This window comes from Perognathus longimembris, chromosome 12 (assembly GCF_023159225.1).
Source record: "Perognathus longimembris pacificus isolate PPM17 chromosome 12, ASM2315922v1, whole genome shotgun sequence".
Classification (NCBI taxonomy): domain Eukaryota; kingdom Metazoa; phylum Chordata; class Mammalia; order Rodentia; family Heteromyidae; genus Perognathus; species Perognathus longimembris.
Window position 1 is genome coordinate 65399181 of NC_063172.1, and position 22207 is coordinate 65421387.

Below are 22207 nucleotides of genomic sequence, written 5' to 3' on the forward strand. Positions count from 1 at the left end.
GACCTAGAATAGCAAAAACAATCCTAAGCAAAAAGAACAGTGCTGGAGGAATGACAATACCCAACTTCAAGCTGTATTATAAAGCTATAGTAATAAAAACAGCTTGGTATTGGCACCGGAACAGACCTGAAGACCAATGGAACAGAATTGAAGACCCAGAAATGAACCCACAGAACTATGCCTACTTAATCTTTGATAAAGGAGCTAAAACAATAGTTCAGAAGAAAGAAAGCCTCCTTTAACAAATGGTGCTGGCAAAGCTGGTTCAACACATGCAACAAACTAAAACTAGATCCTTATATATCACCCTGCACCAAAATCAATTCCAAATGGATTAAAGACCTCGAAATCAAAACAGACACCCTGAAAACACTAAAGGAAGGAGTAGGAGAAACACTTAGGCTCCTTGGCCTTAACAAAGACCCAGAAAGGCTACAAATCAAAGAAAGGTTGTACAAATGGGTTTGAATTGGGTGGTAGCAGCATGGAGATGGCAAGGTTCTGCATGTATTTTGAAGGTGTCTGGTAGCAGGATTTACTAGCGATTAGATATGGAGTGTATAAGAAACAATCAAGCATGACCGCAAATTTTTGACCTGATAACTGAAATAATGGACAGGTATCTACTGAGAAGGCAAAAGACTACTAAGCAAATTGCTGGAAAACATAAATCCCTTAGTTTTTTTAGACATGTTTTAAATTTTTTTAGACAAATAACATACCCATGTGGAAGTATTTAACAAAATTAAAGAAAATAGGAGTCTAAGAGCAGGATAATTCTGAACATGTTTAAAGGGAGAGAGGGAGAGGAAAGGGCTGAACATTCATAAGGGAATATATATATATATGTATATAACATATGTGTGTATATATGTGTGTGTACATATATACATATGTGTGTATGTTTATACATACACACATATATATATTAAAGTAGAATAGAATTGAGGTAGGCAAGACACCCAAAGTAAATTAAAGAAAAAGGATTAAAAGTGTCCATAAATGTTCTTATGCATAGGACAGTTACAATTAAGAGTATGAAGAGGAATTAGTGAAGGAAACAAAGAAAAATGAGGTAGGTACAGAATAGAATGGCTCAGTATCTCAAAGCTGAGGGAGAATTCTGAGCATGAGAAAAGAAACCATGGGGCGATCCTCTAATGAAAGCAAACTCAACTATTGGGACATAAACAATACATATTCAATGGTATAAATAAAAATGCAAAGGATCATGAAATGTACAGATGAAAAGTAATTCCAGCAAAGACAGAAAAAGTCAGATAGAATGAACTCAGATGTGTATCTGAATTCATTTACCTGTGAAATTGAGTAATGCATAAAAAATTAAAGCGCCAGGAAAAGACAAATGGTCTTCCTCGCTAGCCAACTGAGAACAAAATGCCTCCAGCGATACCAACTATCTAGTCAGGTACTTTACGACTTCATCTTCATTCATGTTACTACTCATTGCTGTACTATTGAACAACTTTATAAACCAATTTTCTATATAGAATACTCCAATGGCAACTTACGCTATGTATGAATAACAATGTCCCTGTTTCAAAATTTACATTTCTCAACTATCTATAACTAAAATACCTCCCTTTATTCTACCATATACAATATTGGCCTCCAGACTCTAAACTGAAAGACAATAGATTATTTCTGATATAAACAGTGATGAAAAGATAAATGATACCTTAACCTCAAATAATCATGCATGATAACAAAATTAGCTAATACGGATATGAAGCCAACAGTGCTTACCTAGCATACGAATGTACAACGCAGTCTGATCAGAACTGTCATAGGAAATAGCTCCACGTCTCTAGAAAAAAAAATGTGCACATGTTAATAAATAACTGAAACATAATCTAAAACTCAAGGTAGCAACTATGTATTTATTATTTGTGATACACAAAACGAAATTAGGTACCCTATCGTCTGGAAATCTCTACTTGAGGCAGAGTCAAATACTTACGATACGGATAGAAGATCCAGATGTGGAAAATGAACTATACTACTTGTGGGTGGGGACAGGAGGGTAACTGGAGGAGAGTAAGGGAAGGAGTGACACTGTCCAAAAGGAAATGTCCTCATTACCTGACTTACACAACTGTAACTGCTCTGTACACGGCCTTTATAATAACAAGTTTAAAGCCAGGCTCTTGTGGCTCACACCTGCAATCCTAGGTACTCAGGAAGCTGAGATCTGAGGGTTTGGGTTCAAAGAAAGCCCTGGTAGAAAAGTCCTGAGACTCTTATCTCCAATAAACCAGTCAGAAAAACCACAACTGGCGCTGTGGCTCAAGTGGCAGAGTGCTAGCCTTGAGCTGAAGAGCTCAGAGACAACGCCCAGGCCCAGAGTTCAAGCCCCACAACGGACCCCACAAACAAAAGAAAAAAAAAAGAATAACAAGTTTAAAAAGTACAGTAATTCAGAGTAAAAAGGATAGAAGTTGATTTCCAAGAGACCACAGGAGTTACCAAACTGGAAAGAGAAGAAAAGGGTGATCTACTGTTTTCTGGCTATACTTCCTGGCCCCCAAAGCTACTCTGTACAAAGATGGAAAAGTAAACATTTTAAGTCCTACACAAAAATCCCTCAGTGGCTCCCTATTCCTCTTGAGAAAAGTTCCAAACTCCAGGTTTGTGTGGCTGAAGTCCTCCTCACCCTCCCTCTCCCCCCTGGACTCCAGGCTTTTCGGCCAGGCCCAAGTATCTGGCCTTCATACTTGCTAGCATGGATCACCACATCCTCTTATCTTTCAGGTCCTAGGCCAAATGTCATCGCCTCAGACACGCATACTTTGACTCTCAAATCTAAAGCTACTTAACAGCCACTTTCTGGCACAGCTCTCTACCTGGGTCTTCTGTGAAGCACTTAGCTCATGTTATCTAAAATAAAAGCTCCAAGAGAGCAGGAAACTTATCTGTCTTACCACAGTACCCAACCCCTAAAACAGGAACCATTTTCAGTAAATTCTAAATAAATATTTGACAAATAAATATACATATATATAAATGAATCTGCTTCAAAATCTGGAAGATCAACACAAATCTTGCTTTTGAATCTGAACATTGTGGGTTTTTATGCCCTTCATGCTTATCATTTAAGATAAAGACATCAATTAGAAATTTACATGAGTTCCTGTATCCTGAAGAACAAGTTCATGAAATATAGAGGAACCGACATTTCAAATGAAGTAAAATTCCAACCTTGAGCACTGGTTGTTTTCAAGGATGCTGAGGAACAGGAGGAATACAGAGGTTCTTAGAAGAGGCCTTCTCCATGTGTAGCTTTGTATATATGAGTAGTTATTATATAGTTGCAAAATTAAAAAGCAAAGTAAAAATCATAGACCAAAAAAAAAAAAAAAAGCCTACAAAGAAAAGCATGATCTCAGATATCTGAGGAGCTAAACCATACAGAACAAACCTCTGACATTATGTTTAAGGTGTCTCCCTACAACGGAATATCCAAGGAAGCCACCCAGTTCTTCCCAGGAAGGGAGTGTGGAGAGAACAGCCCCTGTAGTCATTTGACATTAAAAGGCACCACTCTCAGCTGCTGTGGAGATCTTTAGTTATCCAGTCAGGGGCTCCTCTGACTACTGTGACATTAAGGGCTAGATCAGCATCCTGGAAAAAGTCAGTGTGGCAACAAATGTTTCTATCAGCTAAAAATACTAATGAAACTACAGGCACCATGATGTCATCGCTTACTGTGGCCAATATAGGTTATTGGTAGTATCCAGTAATACCTTCATTAATTAAACAAATTTTAAACTGTTATCTCTAATAGTCCTCTTTGAAGGTGATTGTTATTATCGTTTTCCTAAAGTAGGAAGGGCATCTACTAAAACACCCACCAGTAGGAAGGCAAAGATCTCATTTATCACTTTATTTACTAAGGAATGCTAAAAATTAATAATGCCAGCTTTTGGTGAAATAAAGTCTTATGTCAAAAATTGGGCAATGAATCTAGATTACCTATGTCATATTAAATTTATTTTAAGGTACCAATTTAGACTCATTTACAGAAACATTCAGACAAAATAGTGGAACTTGTAATTTTAGCTAAAATTTGGCAAAAACAGGTAGATTTTCATTTTTTAAACCTACTAACAAATTACTGATGTGTAAGACATTCAAGTTGTTTTGTTAATTACAATGTACTAATTTCAGGGAGTCCAGTCTATAAATATTAAGTTTAAGTGATATCCTGACTCATAAAATTCTATCTTTTACTAAATAAATACAAATGAGACAAAACCTTTTTTTAAGAATGGGCTTCAAAGAATATCTATCTATAAAGATAAATATCAATAAATTCAACCTGAGTGATAAATCATTTGCCTGTTTCTGAATTGAAAGTACAATACATATTAAAGTTCTTTCACTAACCAATCTAGGCAGAATAATCCAAAGTAACTCATTTTTTGGAAAAATACACTATACATGATTATTGGAACAACAAACTTTCACTTTCATGTTACAATCATGTGTTTGTTGTTTGTTTTTAATGCTTTAGTCACCAAGACGCTTACAGAGACGTAACATATATTTCCTTAAGGATTTTTTTTCTTTTTTTGCCAGTCCTGGGGCTTGGACTCAGGGCCTGAGCACTGTCCCTGGCTTCCTTTTGCTCAAGGCTAGCACTCTAGCTCTTGAGCTACAGGGCCACTACTTCAGGCTTTTTCTGTTTATGTGGTGCTGAGGAATTGAACTCAGGGCTTCATGCATGCCAGGCAAGCATTCTACCACTAAGCCACATTCCCAGCCCTAAAGATTATTATTTTTAAAGCCATAAAGTAGTAGAACTTTACTCTCCACAAAAATAGTAAGAGAAATTTCATCAAAATCCTGTCACCCGTCAGTCACAAAGTACTCTGGGCGACCATCCACATTCCGCCTCACCTAACCAGTGAATGGAAATAAGCGAGGCTTCTACTCGTGACTCTGCTAATTTAGCCATCCTGGGAACAGCTTGTAAAGCAAAGTAGTATAGGTCAAAACATGGGCGAGGCTGAGCTAATCAGAAACTGACAGCCACAGCATAAACAAGTTAAACTGAAAGGCTCCAAAGAATCCATGGCCAGGCTGGCAGGCATTCTGAGTTCCTTGCTCAGAGACTCCCTCACCTAGACACCGGGTGAATCATTCTTCCATAAAGATTTGACTTGAAGGTAAATGACAAAAGACATAGAAGTTGGTCCCAAAGTCAGTTAATACATAACTTTTAAAGACACAATTCAGCAAAGACATTGAAAGTGCCATTGTTTTTACTTTGTTCAAGTTTCCCATTAGATGATCTACAGCTCAAAAGCAAGTGTATTTTCTCTTACTTGGAAAAAGTAACAATAGAAAATGTTCTAAGTGTCCTTGTACAACTAATGTACGTTACTAAAAAAAAAAAGAAAAAAAAGAAAAAAAATGTTCCAGATGCGCCCATACAAAATCTCATTTAACCAACACAAGAACTCAATAAGGAAGCTTTATTCCTATTTTTCAAATCAGTAAACAGAGAGTTAAAGAACTTAAGCACAATAGCACAGAATTTTTTAAATAGAAATACCAGAAAACAGTATAAGCAATAGATGAAGTACAGCCAAAGTTCTAAACCCAGTTTTTGTAATATAGTAAAATGAGCCTTTTCAGAATATATGCATCTTACATATGCTACAAAAATACGTTCATGTTTTAGTGCCTAAATATTCAATTACTGTATTGATTCACTTTGTATTCTTTCCTTTGAAAAATATTTTGAAATAAAGTATTAGCTTTCTTTTGTTAAACAGTTCACTTTTTTCAGTCATTTAGTTTTGGAAACATCCAAGATTTAACTAATATGTGTATTATTAACATTAACTTGACCTTCATTAACTTGGCAATCCAGTCCTTTAAAAATGAGAGCCGTCAGCATAACAAAATTAATTCTTAACTTTTAAAGCAGATGGATTTTATTTGAGTATATTGTGTTTCTTGAGGAGATTAATCATATTCACTTATAAAAGAGGATCTCTTCAATTAAAAGACAAGGATACACAAAATGTTAAGTGCTATATAAATGTGCAAGATTACCTAGCAGAGTTTAAAAACTTGTTTGGAAAAGAAAACTAACTTTACAAAAACTTTCTGTTGCTTAGCAAAGCATTACTTAGCAAATTTAGTGATGGCTTTATAATTGTCAAATTAGTACCCTTTAATTTCTTAATACAGGAAGGAAAAAGCTGCATGTTTGATAAAAGAATCATTTTACACGAGTGTAGAAATAATTTCGTGAAATATAATCTTAAGCATTTTTAGTATTATACACTTGTCCCAATGGCATTTGACTAACTATAACTAGCATTCTATCAAGCATTTCTCAAGCCTGATATTTAAAATTCAATGTAAAATTCATACTCCTACATTTTTGTCAATGTGTTATACTTAAAGCAAGATGGTAAGAGAGAACCATGACAGTGGTTTTCAGTGTTTTAGAAACCCTCAATATTTTTCTTTAAATATACAAAAATTAAAATCTTTCTCTCGAAAAGAAAATATTTAAAACATGTACGTCCCCAAAGTCTAAACTGCTTAATTTTATGAACTCCAAAGCTAAACTTCTTTAGCCATAAAAACTTCATGGTGATATAACAGTGAGAAAAGCCACTTTGACTCTGGGGAACTCTACCATAAAAAGCCCATCAGGAGGAATAAAGTGAAATAAGAATGGAAATTACAAGGAGCAATTTTAAAACTTTTAGCTGAGGTAGAGCTCACAGCTCTTTCACTCAGAGAATACAAACAGGCAAAATGAGGAAAAAAAGGTGTGACTATTTCATTCCTATCAGATATGCAGTGATTAATGCCACAATCCTACAAGTAAAGATGGCCTACCTTGGAGGTGATCCACTTGATAAGAACCAAGGCCAGACACCAAATCAATGTAATGCCCATTAGGTCAATCAAAAGCCGCTGGCATAATCTCTCGTCTCTACCAGTAAGCAATAAGCAAGGAAGACTTCGTTTAGGAGTGAGAGAAATAACCAGCTGTCCTGAAGCAGAAGAGAAGGGACACTCACTCACTGCCTTGAACCTCTAGCAGCTGCCTTCCACCAGCGATCACCTGACGCCTCTGAGAACGCACTGCCCGGTCAGCCTTCTGGGCCAGCGTGTGCTTCGTGCCACAACCCCAGTGGTGGGGTAGAAGAGCTTGCATGACGTCGGGAGGAGGAAAACAACCTCAGCTGACCCAACTATCTCACAAAATGTAGGCACAGGAGGTGTCAAGCTAGTCCCACACACTTACACAATCGCAACACGCTGCCTTGAAACGGTCTTCCAAAGCACTGGTCGGGATTAAAATGTTTCTCATTCTTTTCATACTGGCCAGCTTTATAGGTATAATATCCTCACATATAAAATACATTAATGTGCTTTACTCCTTTTGACTTTAACCACTGGAATTTTTTTTAACTTTCTGTTTCTTTTAGTGTGAGGACTATTTTCATAAATACTAAGAGACTGAATAAATACTGCCGTTGCTACTTAACATTGCACTTCACTCATCTGGGACTTTCTGAGATAGACTTCTCTCTTAATAGCATAATTGCAAATACTTCGAAGTACTTGATCTAGTTTATGTAATATTTGGGGGGGGGGGGTTGTGTGTGTGTTATTTTTAGGGCCGGCCAGGCCACCTTGTCAGCTCCCGGGTGCTGGGTGACCGGCCCACGCCAAGCACACACCCCACCCAGCACGAGAAGTGCTTCTCTTGATGTATTCGCTGAACTGCCTGTGCATGTGGGCAGTGTGTGACACGAGTGTGCCCATCAACCGCCTGCCTTTTTGGTATATGTTCTATGCTCCTGTGCATTCACATGCACACACACGCACACGCGGGTGTGAGCACTCCGCTGTTGCCTGCCCATTGATGCTCGGGAAGCGGCATGTCAAGGCAGAGGATACGTGTTTTGATCCACCGCAGCATTGGAGGTTAGCGAAGGGAAGCCCTGTGAGGTGCACTTATACAAGAACTGAGAAGCAACTGAAATGGGGTAGGGTACTTTCCTTCCCCTCCCTCCCTCCCTCCCTCCCGTCTTGGCTTGTCAGTAGTCAGTCCTGGGGCTGGAGCTACAGGCGCTCTGAAACAAGCCAGAATGGTGTCCACCTGTTCAGTAGCTGGAATCCCAGGCGTGAGGCAACACCAGCGGCCGGCAGCTCAGGAGTTCTTGAGTGGCAGCCGCCGGCCTGTGTATGCCCATCCATCTGTGCAGGTGCCTCCTTACAGAACACACCACACCCAAGCTTACTCCCTGCACACTCTGTCGCCCCTCACGTCTGTGAAAGGGGACTCCCGGCCGTCTGGCCTGCAAGAGAAGGCCACGTGGCCCTGTTTCCCGAGTGCTCGCTGTGAAATCAGCGACCACTAGTGTGTGTGGTCTTTCCGTTATGACTGTGAGTTGTCTAATGACAGAGTGCCTCTACCGATCTAGCTCTCTGACCGCAACAGCCAGCAGGCTGCAGGTGTGCTGCTGACGAAAAGCCTTTCCTGGAACTCCTAAGTATTCCAGCAAGCATTTATCAAGCTGCTATTAAATACCGGGTACTCCGCTGGATGAGAGGAATCTATAATCATGGAGTAAAAGCAGACACAGCTCCTGTCCTCATGATACTTACAGTTTAAAGTCTGCATTAATCAAACGATGCAAGTAAAGTAAAAAATGCTACTGCACCAAGTGCCATGAAGCAGCAGTGGGAAGTCCTAGGAAAGCCTGGGCTCGAGGTAAAGACTATCTAGAGTCCTAGAGATGTTCCTGAGCAAAGCCACGACGAAACAAGAGCCTGAGAAGTGGGGAGAACAAGTGCTAGGACCAAGGGCCGAAGCCAAGCCAAGTAGTCGCACACCCAGACAGACTGCCATGAGGAAAGAAAAGCGGAGGAAGAGGAAGCGGGGGCCAGAGGTGGCGGTGACCCCGGGAGAGGCGGGCTGGCTCCCGAGGCCGGGGAAGCACCCCTCACCCTTTCCAATCGAAACGCTCCTTTGGTGTGGTAACTGGCTGGACAGGGATGCTGCCACTGCAGAGGTCCTGGAGAGAGGGGACGTCCTGTGTCAGGAACTGCAGGGCATGCGGGGACCACGCTGCACGCCCAGCCATGTAACACACGTGATGAAAGCATTTGAAAAGAGCCCAATTATTTCAATAGTGTGATTTGCATCATCCTACTTTTAGTACAAAGTGTTTACTTAAAGAAGTTACTTCTGTGCCTGTCAAAATGAAGCCAAAATTAACTTGTATGCCTAAGTCAGACTTTTCCTAAACTGAAATTACTCATTCATAATTCGGGGATATCCACCTTTATTTTTCCCTAGGCAACTAACGAGCTGTAAGAAGCTATGCCTTAAATCGTCATACGTCGGATAAGACCCTGTTGAAGTCTTTGATGACTCTGTTCCAGGAAAGCATACAATCAAACTTGAAGGATGCCCAGGAATGGGGCAGAGCAGGGCAGGGCAGGGCAGGGCAGGGCAGGGCAGGGCAGGGCAGGGCAGGGCAGGGCAGGGCAGGGCAGGGCAGGGCAGGGCAGGGCAGGGCAGCAGAGCAGAGCAGGGCAGAGCAGAGCAGAGCAGAGCATAGCGTAGCTCAGGCCAATGCCTGCCTATAGGCAGTCAGGCAGCCAGAGCCAGCGGTAGACCCGCACCTCAGGGGTCATTCTCTGCGCCCCCAGGCCTGGGCCAAATCAACCATTTCCACATGGTTAGCCCAGGAATGCTTCCCTCCTCACCTTCACACTTCCCTGCCATTCAGACGGCCAAGTAATGTCACAATTTGAAAAGCAAATACAAGATTGCATCTACTTAAGTTTCTACTCTGACAATAAAGGGAAATCAATACGCGAGTTTCTCTGATCAGAAAAATTCCTGTTTGAGTCATTGAGTTTATGCCTAGAATCATGTCTTCATCACTGATGACCCATTAGTGCTACCTAATTCATAAAACAATTTCAGGTACAATGTGGTTTCTGAAAGCAGTATGCTTAACTTCCTCACTGTCATAAACTTCTTGTGATGATAGATTTTTACTAATTTATCTTGGTAAATTATAAGACATCTCTTAATACAGTCTTTTCAATAAAATTCTTTTAATAATGGAATCTGTCAAAATAGTGACAATGACATATATATATATATATGTTTTTTGCATTAACTGTTTTCTCAGTTTCTCTAATTCTTAGTGGAATATGGCAAGCCAACAATAAGTTGGTTAATGGTGGTTCCACAAAAATTAGTACATAGGATACAGTGAAACTTTCAAAAACAACTTTATAACTCTAAGAATAAAACTTTTTATCTTTCTGAGATGTCTAAGACTAATATCTGAAAAACTAAGTTAAAAGCAGATATCATTATTTTGTTGAGTGTTATCCAGAGGAAAAGGTATGACTTTGATCATTGTTTCTTAGAGAAGCAATCCAACAACAAATTTTCTCCCTGGGGCTCTGTGCCCACCCACCTGTCAGTCTTGGCAATAGCTTTCAACTATCCATACAGAGACTCGGCATATCCCTCTCTTGACCAAATTAGTCTAACCTCATCTGCACTGACATTCCTGTCAATAATTTTGGAATCACATGGGTGGAAATAGCCTAACACAGAGTTCTTTATGCAAAATGTAGTGTCTGTAGAAAACTACAGCAAAACTTAGGGCAGTAAAAGGTGAAGTCTGGTCAAATCTTTCCAACTGAGCTTTTATCACTTTGAATTACAGCCTGTTTATTACAACATCAGAGCAAAGCTTTTTGTTTGTTCTCATGGTTTTCTATCTTGGAAGTTTATTTATTTATTGCTAGTCCCAGGGCTTGAACTAAGGGCCTGAGCCTTTTTTTCCCCTCAGGGCTCATGCTATACCACTTGAGCCACAGCTCAGTGTTTTGGTCGTTAATTGGGCCACAGCTCAGTGTTTTGGTTGCTAATTGGAGATAACATCTCACAGACTTTCCTGCCTGGGCTGCTTTGAATCGTGATTCTCAGATCTCATCCTTCTGAGTAGCTAGGATTACAGGCGTGAGCCACTGGTGCTCAGCTGCTTTATAAAATTTGTTGATGTGTATTAATTGTAGAAAAATTTCTCAATGGCACTTCATATATGCTGAGTATGTGTAGAGACTGCAAGAGGAAAAGGCTAATTGACAGAAAAAGGAAAACTCCCATATTTCCTTTGTTCTGTGGGTACATAATCCACTTTATGTCAAAATGTAGATTGAAAAAATTGTAATTCAGCATGCTGATTTACCTTTGTGCTTTATTATGTCAGAATTTTGGAACAAGATCAAACACTGAGCTCTGTTAGTCACTCCAGAATTCCTCCACTCTTTTTTTTTTTTTTAATCAAATTCATGTTTTCTGGGTGTGTTTTTTGGGTCTTCCTAATGGTAATAGGGGCTCACTGCTCTTCCTTATTCTTAAGAATGTCAGATGGTGACATCCCTAATTAATTTCAGCCTTGCTGAAGTTGTTGTGTCCCAGGATGGGCACAAAAACACAAACAAACAGAAACAAGGCAAAACCAACAACAAAATCGAATAAAATTTCACTAGGTCAAGGGACACAAAGTCAATATATAATATTTATTGTATTTTCTATACTAACACAGGATTGAAAATAAATATTTTTAAAATACCATTTATTAAAGCATCCACAAAAATACTTAAGGATAATTTGTAAGATTTATAAAATAAAAACAAAATACTTAAAAGAAAAATCAAAGATTTAAATAAAGAGATACACCATGTTCTTATGAGGCTACACTGTATCAGGTGGAATAGGGTCTTCTGTGTGTATGCACTAGGGCTTGAATTCCTCATTTGGAATAGGGTCTTCTGTGTGTATGTACTAGGGCTTGAACTCGGAGCCTGGGCACTGTACCACTTGAGCCACTGCTTCACGTGCGGCTGTTTTTTGATGGCTAATTAGAGATGAGTCTTACAGTCTTTCATGCCTGCATAGGCTTGGAGAAAGGGTCTTTGCAGATGTAATCAAGATGGGGCCTGCTGAACTAGCTGATCTCTAAATCCAATGCAGCTGAAGGCTTCACAAGGCACAGGAATTTTGGACACAGGCACACAAATGCACAGGAGAAAAGACCATGTGAAGCTAGAAGCAGAGATTACAGTGATGCCTTTAAGAACTAAGAAAAACCAAAGATTGAGGGCAATGAGGCAACATTTTCAGAGAGAACAGTCTGGCTGACACCTTGATTTCAGACTTTTTTGCCTCTAGAGTTTTGAGAAATGCATTTCTTTTGTTTTAAGCTACTTAGGTTTTGAAATTTTATTGTTAACCCAAGGGAATTTATATACATGTTATGGACTGGAAGACTCACGGTTATTAAGATGTCAACCCACAAACTTAGGAAAAAAATATTCAGATCCAAACTATTAAAGAATTAAATATAATACGCACAATAAATGAAAACTATAGAAATATATTTAAAACAAAACATTCAATCATGACATACAAAATAAAAAATGGATTACATATCTAAATATAAAGGTGAAAATCATGTAATATTTAAGAAACGTTATGAGAATATAGTCATGACATTGAGTTAAGTGAATATATCTACCCAAATACTAATTGTGAAAGAAAAAAATGTATTAACTGGATTTCATTAAGTTAAATTTTCTGCTATTTAAAGGCAGCATTAAGATAGATGAAAAGGCAGGGGGCTGGGAATGTGGCTTAGTGGTAGAGTGCTTACATAGCATCCACGAAACCCTGGATTCGATTCCCCAATACCACATAAACAGAAAAAGCCAGTAGTGGCTCAAAAGGTAGAGTGCCAGCCTTGAGCAAAAAGAAGCCAAGAACAGTGCAGGCCCTGAGTCCAGGCCCCAGGACTGGCCAAAAAAAAAAAAGCATATATGTGTATGTATGTGTGTGTGTGTATACATACACACACACATTACATATATAAACATAAATGTGTGTATGTGAAACCAGACTCATAGAATGTGTCCATAATATGTAAGTCTGATGAAGAACCTGTATTGAGAATGTGTGTATATATGTATTCGAAGTTTACAGCTGAATAATTTTAGACAAATAATCCATGTTTAACAAATAAGCCAAAGATCTTACAGTCAAGCCACAAAAGATATATAAAAGCCAATATATACATGAACTGACATTCAACATGTTTAACCATCAGATAAATGCAATGTAAAACCATAAGAAATGACTATACATCCACAGGAATAGCTTAAATTAAACAGGCTAATATCTAGTGTTAGAACGTCCATAAAAACTAGGATGTATATCCATAAAAAGACTTCAACATGAATGTTGAAAACAGCTTTATTCAGAAAAATCAACTAGTAACAACACAGCAACCATTAATGGATGAATGGACAAATTATGGCATAGCTACACAATGGAATACTACTCATCAATATAATAGAACAAGCTGATACATCAAGTCAGCAAGTTGAAAAGCACTGTGCTAAGTGAAAGAAGTCAAGAAGAATACATCCTATATGAACCAGTTACATAAAGTTTTAGAATGAGCCAAACTCATATAGTGATAGAAATCAGATCAGGGGTTGCCTGGGCAAAGGATTAAGGGAACTAACACCAAAGGGACCCCACAGACCTTTTGTGGATATTTAAGGAATATAAAACACTGATTGGGATGTTGGTTTGCATGGGCGAGCACACCTATTAAAACTTACCAAACTGTGTGTAAGTTAAACCTCAATAAAACCGAATTGAAAAGAAAGTTTAATACAGCTAAAGGGTAAAGTTAATTTTGAAGTAATGTGGGGGCTGAGACAAGGCAAGTAATAAAGATTTTGGTTAACCATATCAAGGAGTCTGAATTATAGACAGAGCCTAAGAGAAACCCCAAGAGATTTTTATCTAAAGGAGTAACACAAATTGCATTTCAGGAAAAGAATACTTTAGATGCTACAGTAAGGAAAAGATTAATACATGGAAGATTTCTGTCTTCAGTGAGATCGGTAAAAATGATATTGTCTTAATCCAAAAGAGATGATGACCCAGATTTAGGGTGGTGGGCATGAGAACACAAAAGTGCTGAGAGTTTAACTGGTTGATTAGCTTTAATGTACCAGAAGAACACAAAGGTTCTAGAAACAACTGAGTGGAATATCATTCAACTCCTGGTCTTCAAGGCCTGGGAAGAGAGCAAGGATTGAGAGAAGGACTTAGGAGCAATCCTCTACTAGTCAAGATACCAGCGATTACCCAATGAGATAGAGAAAAAGAAGGTTAAATCTTTATGCTTACAACAGAAGAGTGTGCAGCGAGAGTAGAAAGCAAAAGCAAAAACTCACAAACGGTAATTATTTAAAATGAAGTAGCAACTTCTCCATCTGTTTTCTGTCTTACACACATATGAGAGATAATATTCCTACTCCATATATGCCTTACACACATAATGGAGATAATATTCCTTGCTCTTTCACACCTCAAGATCATTCAAACCACAAAACAGCTTTGACTATAACATAAAAAGCAAGGGGCTGTAGGTGAGGCTAAAATGGTAGAGTACCAACCAATGAGTGAATGTAAGCAACGGATACCAAGTTCAAGTCCTGAGTTCAGACGAAAAAGAAAGAAAAGAAAAAAAGCAAGTGACAAAAAAGTTCAACAAATATCAAGTTGATTCTGGTATTTCGGTTTGGCTTTTATTCTTTTTGTGTTGGAGCTGGGCTTGAACTCAGTCTCTTGCTTTTGCTCAGCTTTTTCTCTCTCCTTTCCCTCTTTCAGCTGGTGCTGTATTATTTGAGCCATGCCTTCAGTTCTGGCTTTTGCTGGAGGTAAGAGTCTCCTGGATTTATCTGCCTAGGTTGGCTCTGAGAACCAGGATTCCCAGATCTCAGCCTTAGTGGCTATGAATTGGCATGGGGCTTTGAATCTCTCTTCAGATCTAGTGTACAGAAAGATTTCATTCAAACTCTGCATATTCCCACAGCTGCTGCTCTGATATTACTTTTGGGATTAAAAACAAGCAACAATATTAAAAGTTCTTCTATCTAGCTCTGAAATGAACACTTAACACAGGATGGTGAATCAAGACAAAAACCTGTGTTCTTATCATTATTATTATGGGGCAGTGAATGGATCTGTCTAGCAAAGTCTCTGAAAATACTTTCAACAGTGAGTTAAGAGAACTGGCCCTACAACTGAAAAGAATGAAAATAATACACACACATATATATATGTATATATGGTATGTACATATATGGCATGTATATATGGCGCGCGCGTGTGTGTGTGTGTGTGTGTGTGTGTTAGTACGGTAAAACTGGGCTTCCATCTCACGGCCAAAGTAGGTGATCCTGAGTTTTGGGTTTTTCACAAGACAAATTTCAGTATCTGATCAATGTATACAGCAATTCCCAGTAACTAGTACTAATGAGAGACACTGAACAACAATTAAATTTGAGTGCCTGAATCAAATCATGTTCACTTTAACAACAATCAGCTAGGGGAATGACACATATTTATGGGGTCTGGAAAACAAACAAACAAAAAACCCAAGCCCACTCATCTCTTAGATTTATGCCATTTTGAGTAAAGTAAACTGCCAAGCAATTAATGTTATCAGGAGTAAAGAATCTTTTGTTTTGTCATTTGAGTATTTCAATACAGGCAGACAGCTTCAGGCAGCTACTGGGGTTGGTCTGGCTAGGTACCAAAGGATTTCCTGGGCCTTCTATAGCCTGTGGACCAGACATGTTCACCCAAGTCAAAAAGCAGTTTAGCAAGTTTCAGAAAATGGTAACTGTTTTCTCATAAATGAACACCATTTGTTTACATTTAGTAAAATGAAGAGGACAAGATGGAAAATAAGTTTTCTGTATTTAGCATATATAATTATAATGCTAAGTTTAAAAAAAGAACAAAGAATTAAGACAAAAATAACTTTTGCTTTGCATTGAAGCATGTGGTACTTTTGTTCCAAGGAAAGGCATTTATAATTAACACTCTTTAGAGAAATTTAAAAGTTAACTATATCACCTAATATTTTCTCCATATAAACAGCAAGTAAAGGAGGGGTCCTTCTCAATCTCTCTTTCTTGAGCTTACTCACTCTTATCTCTGCGGTTATCTTTCCATTCTAATAAACTACTATCATCAATAAAGTAAACCTTTTACTACTCTTCCTTGCCTGTTATCTTCTGGGGGGGAAAAGGAAACTTAAAAGGAAGTGAGGGGGAAGGGGGAATGAGGGAGGAGGTAATAAACAGTACAAGAAATGTGTCCAATGCCTAAGGTATGAAACTGTAACCTCTCTGTACATCAGTTTGACAATAAAAAAAATGGAAGAAAAAAAAAGGAAGTGAGGGGAGGGGACAGGAATGACAAAAAAGAGGCAGGGGAGGGAGAAAAGATGAAGTAGAGTAGGAATTACTAAAGGTAAAAAGTGACTAAAGGAAAAAATAGTGCATTAAAGTTTAAGGGGTACAATTTCTGTTTGGAATGATGAAATGTTTAGGAAGAGGATAGTAATGATAGTTCTAAGATAGTACAAGTGCACTCAATGTCATCTAATTCTACTCTTTATTTGTTTTGTTTTTGTTGCCAGTCCTGGCACGTGGACTCAGGGCCTGAGCACTGTCCCTGGCTTCTTTTTGCTGAAGGCTAGCACTCTATCTCTTGAGCCACAGCGCCATTTTCGGCTTTTTTCTATATATGTGGTGCTAAGGAATCGAACCCAGGGCTTCATGTATACGAAGCAAGCACTTTACCCCTAATTCTACTCTTAAAAATGGTTAGAATGGTAAATATTGTTAGGTTTATTTTACTACAATAAAACCAGGCATTTAAAAATGTGCTTGTATCATATCTTAAAGTTTAGAATTCTCTTAGATCTGAAATTCTTGCAAACAGACTACCTGTTAGAATTGGAGCAGAGGAACTCTGGTGTTGGGTTATCTACTCAATGATTCAGGTCCAGTCTGCACTCTTCCTTGCCAAGTACTTTCCATACAAATTACCTCCCAAGTTTCACAGGGATAAAGGAAAAGAAAATACAGGGACTCAAGGTTGTGAGCAATGAGATATTTGTAAAGAAAGACCCAAAATGTAAATAAGATATTCTCTATTCTCTGTCCAAGTCCAAGAGAAGCGTTATCAACTAAAAACCTTATCAACCGCAAACCTTTAAAAACATCTCTTTTAAACCATGATTTAATTATACATTCAAGCCTATCAAAGGCTTGATTCAAAAATTTTAAGATCCTTTCCTTTCCCTTGTCTATTGAGCAACCAACCTCATTCCTATTTAAATTGGTCACTTCTCCAAACAGTAAAAAGACATACTTGGAAGTTATTTTAAAATAAGTGCAAGTTGGCTTGGTGACCCCCACTTTAATCCCAGCACTAGGGAGGCTCAGGCAGGAGGATAAAGTTAGAGGTCAGCTTGGGCCACAGAGCAAGGCACTGTCTCAAAAGCAAGAAAGCAAACAAACAAGCAAACACAATCATCATTAAGTAAGTGTGACATAATGGTCCCGTTTTCAAATTTCTGTTAGTCAGTACTCTTGGTCTCCAGAGGCCTGTCAATTTTCTGCACCAATTATTAGGACTGCATTTAATGTTACACGAGTCAGAAACTTTCCCAAGTGCTTCAGAGGTCTATATATTTGTCATAGGTAGTGTTTTACCTCCTGTACTATGGTAGTTTGGGGGTGGGGGGAAGGAGGGGAGACTGTTCCTAGGACTTGAACTTAGGGCCTGGTTAGCACTCCACCACTTTGTGCCACGGCTCTACTTCCAGTATTTTTTTTTCTTGGATAACTGGAGAGTAGGTAGGATTACAGGTGTGATACACCAGTGCCCAGCTCCACAAACCCATTTTAATATCAAGATCATTTCCACAAATTGGGCACTGATGTCTCATGTCTATAAGCCTAGCTACTAGGAGGCTGAGATCTGAGGATCAAGGTTCAAAGCCAGCCCAGGCAGGAAAGGCTGTGAGAATCGTATCTCCAATTTACTACCAAAAAAAAGCCAAAAGGAGCTGTGGCTCAAGTGTGGCTTGAGTAAAAGAAGTTTAAAGACAGTGCCCAGGTCCTGAGTTCAAGCCCCAAGACAGGAGCAAACACACACACACACACACACCACACTCTTTTCAATAACCCTAAACAATAGGCTATTCTAGTATTCACTGACTGAGAAAGGAAAACATTATCATAAACTTGGTAGCTACATTTGAATAAATTTTACTTGATGAATCAAAACTGTGTACAATAATTTTATATTTGAAAAACGCACATACACGTGAGTGTTTTTTAACTGTTTGTTTCTAAGTTTGCTGTCATGAATCGTTTAGGATTTCCATATCAGCTGGCTGGCAGCCCCTGAGCAGCAGGTGCTAAGGTTCCCGGCACCGGCAAAGCAAAGCGGCAGAGGCAAGGGTGGATTTGTGAACACCTCCCTTTATACACACTGAATGACAGGCAGCATTCAGTACACCAACAGGCCTGTTTACAAGAGATGTCTGATCAGCCAGTATGATAAGACCTACAATTTATCAAGGTTAAAAAGAGGACACACCAAAGAGCACAAAATACTGAGCCCTCTTGTCACATCTGATACACAGCATCTCACCACACATCCTTCCCTTTTGGTCGCAGCTCCTCTAACACAAACAAGATCTAGATCACACTTTCAAATTGTCACTAACGGTACAAGCTTGCCATATTGCAAGAGGCAAGACTCAGAGGTTTGAGTGCCGGCCTAGCAAGACCAGAGTTCAAACCCCACCCCAGAAACAAACGAACAGAAAACCCCTAAAGCCTCACTTTCACCCTCTACCTACCTTAGTTCAGCGCAAATAATTCTTACAACCCCCTAAACACAGACTAGGAATACTACTACCACAATACCACCTTCACCCATTTCCTCAATTTAGAAAGAAAGATCCTCTTCTCTCCCCACCACCAGCCAGCGCCAGAGTTTTATCAATTTTAACAGCTCCACCACTGTGTAGAAAGAGAAACACATTCTTTCACCTTGGCCTATTAGAACTGCTTATTTCAAGATTTACCAGAGGAGCTTAACAAAAACAAAAAACAAGTAATTGGACAAAGCTGAAAGGTTTGGTCTTCCCATGGGCAATTTAGGGGCAATCAGGTATAGCACAGGTAAATTTACAACTGCTGAATGCTAAGCTAATCAAACTTGGGGTCTGTTCAAACCAGGTTTGTTCTGTCTCTGTGTCTCCCCTCTCCCCTCTCCCTTTCCAGTCCCCCCTCTCTCCACTCTCCCCCTCTTCCCCTCCCCCTCCTCCTCTCCCTCTCCCTCTCTCTCTCTCTCTCTCTCTCTCTCTCTCTCTGCCAGTCCTGGGGTTTGAACTCAGGGCCTGAGCATTGTCCCTGGATTTCTTTTGCTCAAGGCTAGCACTCTACCACTAGAGCCACAGTGCCACTTCCATCCTTTTCTGTTTATGTGGTGCTGAGGAATTGAAACCAGGGCTTCATGCATGCTAGGCAAGCACTCTACCACTAAGCCACATTCCCAGCCCTTCTTCTCTCTTTCCTTCTCTTTTATTTTTTCAGTAATGAGTATTGGGTCTCTTGGGACTAGGCAAGCACACTCACACTTGAGCCAATGCTCTCAGTCCTTTATGTGTTTCAGTTGGTCTTTCTGATAGTCTCACACTAATTTTGCCTGGGCTGGCCTTGAAATGTGATCCTTCTACCTTCACCGCTTAGGGTAATAAATTCCCAGAGGTGTGTGCAGCTAAGCCCAGCCAGTAAATCTTCTTTAAGGAACGTGGGGTAAGTGTTCTGCTTTATAACTAAGCCCATCTCGCTGATAAACTAGTGATGTGTGAGCCCTTGCTCACACTAGCTCAGGAGAACCATTCCATTCTCCACTCAGGAATGCTACATTCATACGCCATGTTAAGAGTAGGTATGTGCGCTACAGAAATTGGCAAATGCCACAAATGAGGACTATTTTTTTTGAGATGCAGCTGCTAATCAAGTACTATCATATGTCTAGATATAACCCTATTTCAAATTTTTCTTTTCATCAAACTTATCTTTTCTTGCAATGAAGTTATTCCTTAACAAAACTGAAATTGTACCAATAAGATAGTGCCTACCGGGCTGGGATGTAGCTCCGTGGCAAAGTGCTTGCCTATCAAGTGCAACATCCTGGGTTTGATCCCCAGTACCAAACAAATAAAACAAAACAAAACCAGTTAAAAACAAAAACCCAAACAAGACAATGTGTACCTCTGGCTTATTGTTTTTATAAACAACACAAAAAACCTCTCCAGTATCCACTGCTATAAATTAATAACATGAAACATTACTGATAACTTTTTAAGCTTGATTAGGAGTTGTTGTCTATGACTGGGAAGACTACAGATGACATCTAGTTCTTTCCATTAATTCTTTAATATGAGCACATATCAATTTAGTAGTCAGAAAAACACAATTCATGGGTTGTTTTCATGTGTTTTGTTTTGTGCCCGACCTGAGCCCTGTCCTGACCTGAGCATTTCTGCCTAAGGACATGACTCTATCACTAGAGCTCCACTCCCAGCTTTTCCGTGGTTAACTGGAGACAAGAGTCTCAGGAACTTTGCTTCCCAGCTTGGCTAAGAACTGTGATCCTCAGATCTCAGCCTCCCAAGTAGCTAGGGTTATGGGTATGAGCCACTATCACCCAGTTTAATTCATGTTCTTTTTTTGGCCAGTCCTGGGGCTTGGACTCAGTGCCTGAGCACTGTCGCTGGCTGCTTTTGCTCAAGGCTAGCACTCGGCCACTTGAGCCACAATGCCACTTCTGACCTTTTCTATATATGTGGTGCTAAGGAATAGAACCCAGAGCTTTATGTATATGAGGCAAGCACTCTACCACTAGGCCATATTCCCAGCCCCTAATTCATGTTCTTTAAAAAGAAGAAATTTAGGATTTGCTTATCTATTTTTTGGAAGTAATCCACGATTGTTTTTCTTCCATTTGTATTGAGGAACAGTCTATACAATCCTTTGAGAAAGAAAGACAGCTTCAGTTATAAGTTTGGTGGTTCTGTGTTGCTATTTGTAGCTCAAAGTTACAAACCTGTTCCTTAACTACCTTCAGATGCTGTAGGCACAGCCTGAATTACAATATGCATTAAAAGAAAAGTGCTGAAGCAAGGTGCCAGTGACTCACACCTGTAATGCTGGCTACTGGGAAGCTGGAGAATAGCTATTCAAAGCCAGCCTGGGAAGAAAAACTCCACTGCCAAAAATAATCAAGAAAAAGCAGAACTGTGTACATAACTCAAGTGGTAGAGTACTAGTTGAACAAGCAAACTTAATGAGTGTGAGGCCCTGAGACCAAACCGTAGGACTGCCAAAAACAAAAGGAAAAAGTAGTGCCAAATTCATAACCCACACTGCTATCACAATAGAATCTGGACCAAGGTCTCTAATGTCTGGAAACATGAATGTGATCTGATTCATGAAACTGCATGCTAGTTTATCCCTAAGATAACATGGTGGCAAAGCAAAGGAACACTAAAGTGTGGGTGGGTTTAATTTGGTTTCTAGCTCTCGAGCTAAACCTTATGTGCTAGGTTACCTCTGGCAAACAGCAATCTCTGACCCTCAATGTCACTTTTTACATGGGCTAATTAATATTGTGGACCCCTTCCTTGCTCACAGGATAAGCTAAAGCAAGTGGAAGAAATACCAAGTGAAAGATAGTACTATAGTCATACTTCATTACAGACATACTTTATATCTCGTAACAACTGTACTTTGTTACATTTTGACACAAAAGAGAGCTTTATAACCAACAGGATATGATGAGTTTCCCTGGTAACTAAACTTGCTCACTGCTTTGAAGCTCTTTCTATCCAAAGAGAAAAGGAGAGGGAAATAATCAGTAGAACTGTTAGACTCATACATTACCCAAGTAAGATGAAACCTAGAAATATACATTTAAAGAATTAATATATCTACTAAGATAATTTACTACACTTAATAGATCAAAGATGAAAAATGTTCAGCATCTCAATAGATGCCAGCACTCTACCACCTTGAGCCACACTGTCACGTCTGGTTTTCTGATAGTTAATTGGAGATAAAAGTCTCAATTACTCTCCTGTCTGGGCTGGCCGTGAACTGGGATCCTCAGACCTGGACCTCCTGAGCAATTCAGGCGTGAACCACCAGCCAGCATCTG

General features: G+C 39.3%; 1 protein-coding gene across 2 annotated transcripts in view; it reads right to left on the bottom strand.

The window, feature by feature from the left end:
- The window catches only part of Pde7a (phosphodiesterase 7A), a 76492-nt gene that overhangs the window by 36167 nt on the left and 18118 nt on the right, over positions 1–22207 (bottom strand). Inside the window, exons 1-2 of one of the 2 annotated variants that reach the window (XM_048358358.1) lie at positions 6886–7543; positions 1768–1828 (exon numbers count right to left, since the gene is read on the bottom strand). In XM_048358358.1, coding sequence (XP_048214315.1) covers positions 1768–1828; positions 6886–6945 — 121 coding nt within the window. In that variant the 5' untranslated portion in view covers positions 6946–7543. Of the gene's footprint in view, positions 1–1767; positions 1829–6885; positions 7544–22207 lie in introns of those variants that run through there. The other variant, XM_048358357.1, reaches the window with a different exon arrangement.